The 12322-nt window shown below is 43.8% G+C and overlaps 1 protein-coding gene across 1 annotated transcript; it reads right to left on the minus strand.

Moving 5' to 3' along the window:
• Window positions 1–459: 459 nt before the first annotated feature.
• On the minus strand, window positions 460–11913 carry LOC131784305 (protein dachsous-like). The gene is made up of 2 exons (XM_059101103.2): window positions 3654–11913; window positions 460–3252 (listed from the first exon to the last, which is right to left on the minus strand). The coding sequence occupies exons 1-2, from the start codon at window positions 11569–11571 to the stop codon at window positions 1139–1141; spliced, it is 10032 nt and encodes a 3343-aa protein (XP_058957086.2). The 5' UTR covers window positions 11572–11913; the 3' UTR covers window positions 460–1138.
• Between the last annotated feature and the right edge of the window lie 409 nt (window positions 11914–12322).

A 12322-nucleotide genomic window follows, 5' to 3' on the forward strand; every position in this document is an offset into this window, starting at 1 on the left:
ACGAGACCGCGCCGAGACGATGAAATGATTTGTAAAGTACTTTCTTGCGAGCTGGGCAGTGCGGAGCACACTGCTGCGGCTTTGTTAAGATACGAAGGAAGAGGAACCGACGTTCAGAGAAAGTTGGAAAGAAAGGGCTAAAAATTACCAATATGGGATTGGCCCTGCCCTAAAAGGACTTTGAAGGAGGGTTGTTGCCCCATCTAAGTCTGCTTTTATCTCGTAGGTAATGCAAGGGAGGTTTTAGCAAACACTGTGCTATAATCGTGCTTAATTTCAATTACCCTGTCCTTCCACCTTCTAAGCACGTCATTCAGCTACAGTAATCAACAACTGAGGCTTTCTTCGCGATAGAGAAAAGTTGACAGGTTGGAAAAGAGGGCAGAATACTGCCCGTCGATTACCCTCGCCTCAACTTCGTATGATCGGCCTCGTTGATAGTCAAACAAAACTACAACATTTCCATGTACAAAATCGTTCTATTTTTCACGGATAAACCTTCCCACTTTAGGAAGCTACAGATAAACCAACCTTACTTGCACACGCTCTGTTTCCTTAAATTTATAATATTCTGAATCGCTCCGTAATTATAAACATTATAGGAAATTTTCTTTAAAAAAAAAACAGCGCAGAATTTCTTTATGTACAAAAATAGAAAGAACTCTGCACTTTATATTATACGATATGAAATGTTTTGTGGAGTGAAGATCTTCGCAACAAAAAACCTACAGAAGTACATGTCTGCTGCAAACTTTAAAAACGCAAAGATTTCTCGCATTAAAGAGCTCTCAAAATAACTGTCAGGTTAAATTATAAAAAAGTTCTCTATATGAATAAAACCAAGATGGCAACACTGCACAATATATTATACGATATTAAATGTTTTGTAAGGCGAGAATCTACCGCAACTTGAACCTCCAAAAGTACATGTCTGCTGAAAAATTTAAAAACGCAACGATTTCTCACATCAAAGAGCTCTTGAAATCACTGTCAGGTTCATTATTAAAAGTTTCTACATATGAATAAAACCAAGATATGAATTTCCTTTATCGTAAAAAATAGCATATGATGTCGAAATTGCAAGAGGAGCCTTCCAGAGCGCAAAGTTATAATACGATATCTTTACAAAATAAATTCGCTATACATCGATTTCTAAATTAGATTCATTGTCTGATATGGACGGCGAATGAGTCAAGTCTGAGTTTGATCCATCGTGCGAGTCTCTGCGCAGGTGCAGTACAGGTACGTGCATCGAGGACGGCCGAGAACCGGATTTGGGCGTGGTTCCCGAAGTGGGAGAAAATGCCGGGGTTGATGCTCCTGTGTCCAAAGGAGAAACTGAAGGAGAACGAGTTACTAAGGGCGTAATGGCCGGAGTAAAGTTCGGTGAGAATGCAGGGGAAGTGTACCGTGTGGAAGGAGGACTAATGGGTGAGCGCGGAAGTGAAGACACCGAAGAAAGCATGTCCGTTGTTACTAGCCCTGTTGGAGGGTTTCGGGAATCACGACTCGAAGGCAAGCTTAAACTCACAGTTTTCTTTGGATGTGCATCGTCCTTCATTTTACCAATTTCAAGAAAAACATCCGCTAACGGCTGGAACTGCGGGCCCCAGTCCAGAAGGTAATCCCAATTGTAGCTTCCTGTCAGCTCTTCCCGACTGCCCACAATCGAACTCAACGATCCACCGTACGAAGGATGATCGTGTCCTTCTTCAACAAACGGTCGCATCCCATCAATAATCGATTCATCTTCGTCGGCGTCGACTTCGGCTAGCTTGGCGTAAAGCAAATTGCTGACGTCAACTCCGCCGTCCGCCTCTCCACCTCCTTCTTCGCCGAAGACATGGAGACTTTCTTGACTTCCAAGCCGTGCCAGCAATTTTTCGATTTTGTCCGAGTGTTTATCAATCGCCAAACCTTCCCCTTGCATCATGCTACTTGCGTCGCTGATTGTAAGTTGAGAAACTTGATCAGAATCCTGCTGAATTCCCGAATCAGGTCCCACAACAGTTTTGACATAATTCTCGGAGTGTAAACTTCCAATATCTCCGTTTACGATCACCGGATGACGCCCGTCTTCAAAATCAACGCCTTCTGAAGAACCTCGGCCGCTCGACGCGCTATTCGGTGTATCCGAAGAGTCGGTTCCACAAGCCGGTGAGTCACTCGGGCCGTTCAGAGGCGAACCTTCCTGAGAGACACCGCGAGGCGTAGAAACATTCTCTAGGGATGAATCCACGTGGTTGATATTCCCATTTGGAGCTGAATACACCGTAATCTCATCGAATGAACCATCATAACGCAACCGAGGATGCTGACGACTTCTTTTCTTCTTCTTCTTGCGTAAAATAATGGCCGCCATGACGATGAAAGCAATCAAAATTACCACTACTAAGATTGCTAGGCCAATAATGATGTAGGTATTTTTGGATATTCCTTCGTCATCGCCATCACCTCTTTGTTCCGTATTTGCACATTCGGCGCAAGCAAAATCAATTCCAAACTCTACCGATGCCAGCCCCTTGAACGAGTTTGGCTTACCACTGTCTACCTGCACGCGAAGCTTGACCTTTGTCACGTCAATCTCTCTTCGAAACCTCCGTGATCCGATCGATACATCATCGGTTTCTTCGACACTTCTTCGTTTTCGCCGTTTGTTGTTCACTTCACTGAGCGACTTGTTGACGAAGATAATTCCAGTGGTTTCATTTATCGCAAACACATCTAAACTGACAAAGTCGAAGGAATAACGCAAGCGGCCATCTTCGCCGTCATCTTCGTCGGACGCGACAACCTGACCGACAACGTAACCAATTTTGGCGTTTCCAGGAACTTCTTCGAACTCATAGCTCGACTTTTCAAATGAAGGTTCAAATTCGTCCACGCTTTTGATGTTCACTGTTAAATTTACCGTGTTATCTAAAGGAGGTTTCCCTTTATCTACGGCTTTGACTAGCAGCCAGTAAAGATTACGAGCCTCGTAATTGAAAGTAGCGTTAGTGCTGAGCCTTCCGCTGTCGCTTTCGATGATAAACAGACCTTGTCCACTCCCTCCAATGATGCTGTACATAACGACGTTGTTTTCGCCTGAATCCCTGTCTTTCGCGTTAAGCTCGTAAAAGAATGTTCCGACGGGGGAATTTTCTTCCACTCCGACATCTTCGGGATGTGGTATGTGAAATTCGGGTTTGTTATCGTTCACGTCGCGTATCTTGATACGCACAGATGCAACATCTATTTTTGGCTTAAGACCTAAAAATGTTCATAAAGAAAAAACAAAAGAAAACGGTTTGAGATTGTCTCCCAGCCGTGAGGAACATATCTGAACTTCAGTAGTGATCCAATACCAAATTCTCCGAACTAAACTCATAAGAATTGTATGGCAGATAGTAGTGAGAATTACTAATTGGATCTTAGGAGTGAAAGGGTTAAGAAGTTTGTTACATCTTCATTTATTTAGTTTGATCTTTAGCCTCTTTGTCAAAAAAGCAATTTTCTTACTTATGCTCAGCTGATCACCTCTAAAAAACTAGGCGAAGTATTAAGTAAGGTTTTACTTGGAGGGCGTTTTCTTTTTTATTGCACGGTGAAGCTGCAAATTTCATCTCTCCTCGGAGACTTATCGTTAAAACCTGAGATTTGAGCTTGCTTACCTTCATCACTGGCTTGTATCGACAACCCATGTTCCTTAATACTCTCATAGTCCAAACTCGTGATCGTAACAATTTCACCAGTCCTACTGTTTATTCTAAAAGACTGCTTGTCATTTCCTGAGAGGATGGAAAACACCAGCCGCCCATTGGCTCCGGAGTCTTTATCCGTCGCATTTACTCGGACAAGAGTCGTTCCGATCGATACATTTTCGTACACTTCTTTGACATATTCCGTCGGATCAAAGACTGGTGAATTGTCATTGACGTCAGTAATAGTAATGTTCACCTCCACAACAACACTCTTGTTTGTTCTTTCATCTCGCGCTTCAACACCCATTAAGTAATTCTTTTCCGATTCATAATCCAAGCCAAAATCGTTCACTTCGATGATTCCACTTCGAAGTCCGATCCGGAAGAGATTTTCTGAGTTTCCAAATTTAAACTTGTAACTTATCTTGGCTACATTCATTCCTGAGTCATCGGCGGCGGAGACTGTCAGAACTGTAGTGCCAGGTGGGGCGTCTTCGGCAATGCTCTTTTTATACGCTGGCTCCCTAAACATTGGTTTTCGGTTGATTCGGATTTGCACCGTTACGAAAGCACGCTGTTGAGGCACCCCTCGGTCAATGGCCGAAACCACGACGAAGTAAAGCGATTCTCGATCACTAGTTTCGATCTTTTTCGCCGTGTAGATGACACCCGAGGTAGCATTTATACGGAACACGTCTAGAGAGGTCACGAACGCGTATCTCAGTTCTCTGTTTGAGCCATCGTCCTTGTCTTCAGCGCTAACTTTTAAGATGGACGTACCTTGGGCAGTTTCTTCTGAAAGTGTGGCCTGATAGGAGCTTTCCAAGAACTTCGGAGCATTGTCATTCACATCTTTCACGTTAACAGTCACTGTGGTGTGGGACTTGTAACGGCCGTCGCTACAAGTTACATTTAGTTCATAAGACTTGTTACGCTCGTAATCCAAGGATTCCAACAAGGTTATCTCTCCTGTCAACTGATCGATGCGAAACACATCATAACTAGTCTTGTCGTTGCCAAAAGAATACATCAAATTTGGATGTTTGTCCTTGTCAGTGGCAGCCACGCGCCTAACGAGGGACCCGACTCTTAGATCTTCGTTAACGTTCACTGAATACGGCCCTGAGAATGTTGGGATGTTATCGTTGACATCGACAATGTTGACAACCACATGGCTTAAACTGGACCTAGATGGGGTTCCCTTGTCTGTCGCGTTAACAACCAAATCGTAAACTGGGTGCTTTTCGCGATCAAGGATACCATTGGTAGTAAGTACACCACGCTGTGCATCAATGACAAACTTACGATCCACGTTCCCAAAAATGATCTTGTAGGTCACTTCCTGGTTTTTCCCAGAGTCCTTGTCTGTTGTAGAAAGATTGGCCACAGTCCTAGATGTAAAACTGCTGGACTGCAATGCATCATCCTCCGACAGTTGAACAGAAATATTTGCGGGATGAAAGACTGGGTTGTTGTCGTTTACATCCGTTAGGTTCACTTGCAGTGTTAGGTAATCATTTCTTGACGGTTGGCTCTTTCGTGACACAATGATGCGAAGGCTGAAGTAACGCAATCTTTCAAAATCGAGGTAGGCCGGGTTTTGCACTGTCATGATGCCGTTTTGGGCGTTGATAAGGAAAGCGTTACCACTGTTACCATCGACTATGCTGTACACCACATCGTTCGATGGATTTGCCAGTACTCGGGCCACTTCGCGACCCTTTGGGCTGTTCTCAGGCAGGGAAACGAACACTGGCGTGCTGTTGACGAATTTTGGTCGGTTGACCGCGGCGCTTCCAACTATAATTTCCAAAATACCTCTCCCGGTCAAGTTACCACCGTCATCAGCGATGATGTTCAAAACATAAGCTCCGTCGGGTATATTAGAGACACCTGGTTTAACTCTCACACTTCCACTGTTACTTTCCAGCTGAAAGAACCGATGCGAACTATTAGCAAGCCTATAGGTCATATGGGTTATTGAGCTAGAATCTTTGTCTTTAGCGTGCACTGTCACTAAGGTATTTTGTGTCACAGACGAACCAGATGCGATAGTAGCCTCGTAAGGTATCTTCTCAAACACAGGGGCGTGGTTATTCTCGTCAATGATTGACACCGTCACTCCAACCGATGTCTCTCTAGGTGCCACTCCTTTATCCGTTGCCCGGCAGAGAAAGTTGTAAACGTTCTTGGTGTAGTAGTCAAATTCTTGCAAGGTGTAGATAATTCCTGATTTGGAATCGATACGGAAAATACTCAGCGCTTCAGTACTTAAAGAAAACGTGATTTCTCCATTCTTTCCCGAATCACCGTCCGTGGCTTTCACGCGGAGAATAGAAGTACCGATTTTGGTAAGCTCCCGGATGTTTAAGCTGTAAGAGGTGTTCGCAAACTTTGGCGAATTGTCATTTTTGTCGCCAACAAAAATTGTCACGTGAATACTGGCGTTATAAAACGGAACAACGACGTTCCTTGCCTCTATGACTAAATCGTACCGAGATTTAATTTCTCTATCGAGCTGACCTGTTGTCGAAAGTACACCCGTAAACTCTCCAACTGAAAACTTCACGTCTTCATTACCACGCTGAATAATGTAGCGAAGGCGACCATTCTGTCCAATATCAGAATCTAGAGCTCTCAATGTGTGAAAATCGAAAGGGGCCGTGTGCTCTAAAACAGTCAAATTAAGACGAGAGGGAATGAAAACGGGCCTGTGGTCGTTCACGTCAAGAACTTTAATTTTCACTGTGCAGGTTCCCACACGACGAGGATAAACGTTGTCCGTAGCGTAAACAGTGAGAGTGTACTCGTCTTTTTCCTCGCGATCAAGCGTCGAATTCGTATAAAGCACTCCACTGCTGCCATTAATTGCGAACTTGTGATTCAAATTTCCTCTGGGAATACTGTAGGTCAAGGCACCGTTTTCTCCGCTATCGAGGTCGTACGCGCTGACCGTCATCACAGGGGTACCCACGGGCTGGTTTTCGCTCACGTTTCCGAGGAACAAGCTCTGGTTAAACTCCGGTCCATTATCGTTCACATCTACGACGAAAACAGTCAGCAGCTGGAAGGAGGACCGGGGAGGAGTGCCTTTATCTGTGACAGAAATGTTAAGAACATACTTGGGCGTGGTCTCGTGGTCCAAGGTCCCCAGCAACTCGAGCAGCCCCGTGTCCGCATTCAGGGCAAACTTTTTAAAGCTTTCGCCATTCCCATCATGCTCTATTTTGTACGTCACTTCACCATTGCTACCTAGGTCGTCATCTATGGCGGTGATTGTGATGACGGGGTAGCGAAAGCCTTCGTCTTCCATCACAAACGTCTCGTTCGGCGACACAAAAGTCGGCTTGTTGTCATTGACATCGCTCACGATGATGAAAATCGTCAACGTACTCGATAAACGCTCGGATTCTGTAAAGGCTTGATCGGTGGCTCGGATGTTTAAAGTGTACTCGTCGACTGCCTCGCGATCGATTCTTCCGATGGTCTGAACGACGCCTGTCGACGGATCAACTTTAAATTTTGGGGGCCCTGGCGACTGAGAATCGATTGAATATCGAATCCAGCTGTTCTGACCCGAGTCGTAGTCATGAGCTTTAATGGTGGTGACATTGGAGTTCGGAGGCACGCCTTCCAGTAACTGCACGGTCACGGGGTTCATCTCGAACGTGGGTCTGTTGTCGTTCGAATCTAGCACGTACACTGTAACATACAGGTAGCTGCGCTGACTGTTCTGACCCTGATCGCGTGCTTCAATCCTGAGCTGATATTTGCTTTTTTTCTCGAAGTCCAGTTGTTTGCGAAGGGTGATAACACCGGAAGTTGCGTTGATTTCGAACACCTTTCCCCCGTTACCTTGATCGATGGAGTAACGCACTTTGCCGTTGTTTCCGGTATCCTTATCTCTGGCTGTCACGGTAGTCACGACAGTTCCAATGGCCTGCTTCTCGGGTATATTTACAAAGATGCTGTTGTTTACAAAGCGAGGTGGATTGTCGTTCACATCGAGCACATGAATAGTGACGAACACGACGTGAGATTGATTAGGATTTCCATGGTCTTTGGCGCCGATGCTTAACGTATAACGCTCGTGTTTCTCACGGTCTAATCGAGCTGTAGTGGTGATAACACCAGTCTTGGCATTTATGGTAAACACACTGGGATTACTGGCAGAGAAGTAGCTAATCATACCATTGGAGCCTACGTCTGGATCAGAAGCTTCGACAGTTAGGACAGACGACCCCACGGGGATATCTTCCGGAACAGCTTTCTCGTAGAACGGTTTCTTAAAGGTGGGCGCGTTATCGTTCAAATCTTGAACCGTAACGGTCACGCTAGCATAGTCTGTTCTAGGACTCGCACCGTGGTCTCTCGCTTTCACCATAAGTGTGTAGGAAGAGCGCTGTTCTCGATTTAAAACTTGATTAGTTCTAATGATGCCTGTATTGTGATCAATTACAAACTCGACGCTTGGGGGCTCGAAAGTGTATGAAATCCTCGCATTGGCACCAGCATCTTTGTCTGATGCAGGAACCTGACCAACTAATGTTCTGTTTGGTTGATTCTCATCCACAGAGAATATGTACGACTGCTGAGTAAACTCGGGATTGTGGTCATTAACATCGTCAACATATATTACCACATCAGCTGTCGAACTTTTAGGAATACGTCCTTTGTCTGTGGCGACCACTTTAAATCGATAAACATCTTGCTGCTCCCTGTCTAACTTTCTGGTGATGTAGAGCCATCCATTGGACCTCAAGCCAAACATACTGGTGTCCACACCCGACTGAAAGCTGTACGAGATCCATGCATTGTTACCAGTGTCTGCATCAGTGGCTGTTACATTTAAGATGTCAGTCCCAGCTGGAGTAAGTTCGTCGATACGTGCAGAGTAGGACGAGTTGGAGAATACTGGAGTGTGGTCGTTCACGTCTACGACAGTTATTCTGAAGGTAGCTGTTGTATTCAAAGGTGGGGATCCACCATCTTCTGCCAAAACTTTAATCATATAATGCCTTGGACCTTCAAAGTCGATAGAGTGAGTCAGTGTCAATGCACCCGTGCTCGCATTCACCTGGAAGGTGCTGTTAGGGTTGAACAGAAGAGTGTACCTTACACGACCAAACAGACCACTGTCAGGGTCTTTTGCAGTAACATTGTAGAAAACTTCTCCGACTTTGGTATCTTCCAGAACACTAACATCAATTACACTGCTTTCAAATGAAGGGGCATTGTCATTAATATCAATCACTGTCACACTGACATTTGCAAAGCCATAAAGAGGTGGTACACCACCATCTTTTGCCTGAATGGTAAGCAACAATTCTGGACTTCTTTCATGGTCAATGTTGCTTCGGGTGAAAATTGTTCCCGTTGAGTTTATGGTAAAGACTCTGTGCATGTCACCACCACTGATTGAATAATAAATGTCAGCATTTGTCCCCAAGTCTTTGCTTGAGGCATACACTGAACCTAGCAGTGAGTTAATATCAGAGTTTTCAATTATGGTGAATTTGTAAGAACTTGGTTCAAATGCAGGAGGTTCATCGTTCACATCCAAAACTGTGACTTCTACAACTGCTGAGTTTTTAGATTTCAATCCACCACCATCCATAACCTGAACTTCAAGTCGGTGAAAGTCCTTTGTTTCTCGATCAAGGGGTTTTATCAGAGTAATCACCCCAGAGGATGAACTGATGAAAAAGATACCATCATTGTTCCCATTTGAAAAAGCAAAATTGACTTGTGAGAAGATGCCACTATCATTATCTTTGGCCAAAACTGTTACGATGGCATCATTGATGGTCAGGTTTTCAAAGACTGACACATTGTATGTTGTTGGATTTATAACTGGATAGTTATCATTCTCATCCACCACAGAAATGTTCAAAATAGATTTATCAAAACGTCCTCCGCCATCAGATGCCACAACATTCACCAGGTAAAGTGACTGAGCTTCAAAGTCAATTAGTCCTGAAGAGGAAACAAGTCCAGTGTTTGGATCTATGGAAAATGGAACACTCCTATGTTGAGTTTCCAAGGAGTAAAGCACCATACCATTAATTCCGCTATCAATGTCATTTGCCATAACTTGCACAACAGAAGTATGATTGGCTGAATTCTCATTAACTGTTGAAAAGTACACAGCCTCTGTAAAGACAGGATTGTTATCATTAGCATCAGTAATGTTCACGATAATGGTACAGTTTGCACCTAAAGCTGGTACACCTGAGTCTGTGACAGTCACGAGGAACTCCAGTCTAGGAAATTTTTCTCGATCCAGCCTTGCACTTGTGCGAATCTCTCCAGTAGCTTGATTGATTTGGAACCAAGATTTGTAAGAAGTAGCTTGAGGACTGTAGGAAATATTATAAACTAACTTGGCATTTGAACCTATGTCTTTGTCAGTTGCACGAGCAACCAAAACACTTGTGCCAATGGTAGCATTCTCTGACACTGCAGCAGTAAACACATCTTGATCAAATTTAGGATGGTTATCATTAATGTCTCCAACATTAAAGATGAATCCATCCTGTGTGGTTTGTTGAGGTTGGCCACGGTCTTTGGCATAAATGTGAACTGGAAAAGTAGGTTGTTTTTCTCTATCCAATTCTTTAGCAAGTGAAATAATGTGAACATCATTTACTGCATCATAAGCAATACTTAAATGTCCATTTCCACCTTGAATCGTCACAGACTCGATTTGCCCATTTTTACCAGCATCTTTATCAGAGACCCGAACGCGTGCCACTTTAGTTCCAGGGCTGGCATCCTCATAAACTTGAAAGACATCGTCTAGATAAAATGTATAGGTGACCTCTGGAGGGTTGTCGTTCTCATCCAGAACATTAATCGTTACGAAAGCTATATCGTGTTTGTGATATCCCAGACTGCCTGGATTGTGTGCCCGCACACGAAGCGAGAAACGATCTTGTTTCTCGCGATCGAGGATTGCAACATTTACTATTTCCCCTTTCTCAGTAGTTAGTAGTGTGAAATAACCGTCAGGGTCTGAGCTGGAATCATGAATAACGGAATACAAAACTTTTCCATACCTGCCGATATCTTTGTCAGTGGCGTACACTTCCACTATCGATGTGAACGCTTTGGAGTTTTCGGTGATGTTAGCTGTGTAATATTTTGGGTTAAAAACAGGATCGTTATCATTCAAGTCCAGTACAGTAATATTGACTAAGCCGAAGCCCGTTTGTGGTGGTGTGCCGCCATCCGTGGCAGACACGTTCAAACTGAACAAATCGCGCTGTTCCCTATCGAGTTGTTTTCCAGGCTGTAATTCTATTTTTGCTCTCAAACGGCCGGCACTGTCAAGGTATTCTATCAGAACGAACATGTTATCTGTATTTCCAGAAACAATGCTGTAGTTTTGCACGGCATATGACCCAAGATCGTCGTCGATTGCTCTTACGTGCGCCAGTACAGGGTTCCCTTCGTAAAATTCAAAATCGTAAACACTCACGGGAAAGGTTGGAATGTTGTCATTTATGTCAGAGACATTTATAAAAATACCTGTTACTTGAAACGGATTATGGTTCAGTAGATCAATAACGTACCCCGAAATCTTTTCGCGGTCTAAAACAATTCTTGTAGTAATGTTCTTGGAGACTGAATCGAGGATCAAGTCATCTTGAGGTTGAATGTGTAATACCACGTCGTATGGCTGGTTTGCTATATTGCCGACATATGTTCCTATTGGAAGTCCTTCAGTAACATTGAAATAGATGGAATTTGTTGTCGATGCATTGACGGAACAACGATGAAGACCAAACACACATAATGTCCATAATACCACAACGTAAAACCGCCATCGTTCTATTTTAAATCGGCATGCATTCCGAAGAATACAAGTCCTCTGAGGGTCATTCATAGCGCATTTCCTCCTAAATCCCGGGAAAAACGAGCCATGTTACATCCTGCATTGAATATGTGATGGTTTCTGAAACATTTCAGGCGCATCCATGGGTCCTTTGGTAGAATTCTAAGCCTTGAGTTTACTAAACGACGCCATTAACAGCTCGATTCGCCAGTCACCAACAAAGGAATCAACAACGCAAACCGTTCAGCGCTTTACACGACGAAAATAGCTTTGAAATCCCTTCTGATTTGAATTTTGCGCACAAATCTACACAGAAACGTCTCTTACAACGGCCAAAAACAACTCGAAGTAACAATACGCTGTGGTTTTAGATCCACAATTGATGATTATTCAACTGAAATGATATTCAGAGCTTAGGTCAGCGTTCGGTATGAAATGCAAAGGTCACGTGATCGAATTAGTTGTAACTAAATAGCTCGACACTTCAATGTTTTTCAAGGATATGAAAGGTCAGTACGAAGAAACCATTATCACCCGCAGAAGATCGGGCAAGTTTGCAAACAAGCGACACTGTGAAGTCCCCGACTGTGAATTTTTAGCATTCCTCTCTTTGCGATCTCGATTTTCTGTTTGGATTGTTTCAGACAAAATAGCACTATTCCCAAGAGGGACGACCGTTACAACACGACGAATGACAGATGTTAATGGTTTTTCGCCAGGATAAATATGGAACAGAGAGCAATTGAGTAGTCTAACAATACACGTACATCTCTCAAAACATATCTCGACGAAAGAAGAATTT

The sequence above is a fragment of the Pocillopora verrucosa genome, chromosome 14 (genome assembly GCF_036669915.1).
Source record: "Pocillopora verrucosa isolate sample1 chromosome 14, ASM3666991v2, whole genome shotgun sequence".
NCBI classification, from domain to species: domain Eukaryota; kingdom Metazoa; phylum Cnidaria; class Anthozoa; order Scleractinia; family Pocilloporidae; genus Pocillopora; species Pocillopora verrucosa.

Coding starts and splice junctions, on each gene's coding strand:
- LOC131784305 (XM_059101103.2), bottom strand. CDS start 11,571: ATGAATGACCCTCAGAGGACTTGTATTCTTCGGAATGCATGCCGATTT. Junction 3,253..3,653: donor GATACAAGCCAGTGATGAAG/GTAAGCAAGCTC, acceptor GAACATTTTTAG/GTCTTAAGCCAAAAATAGAT.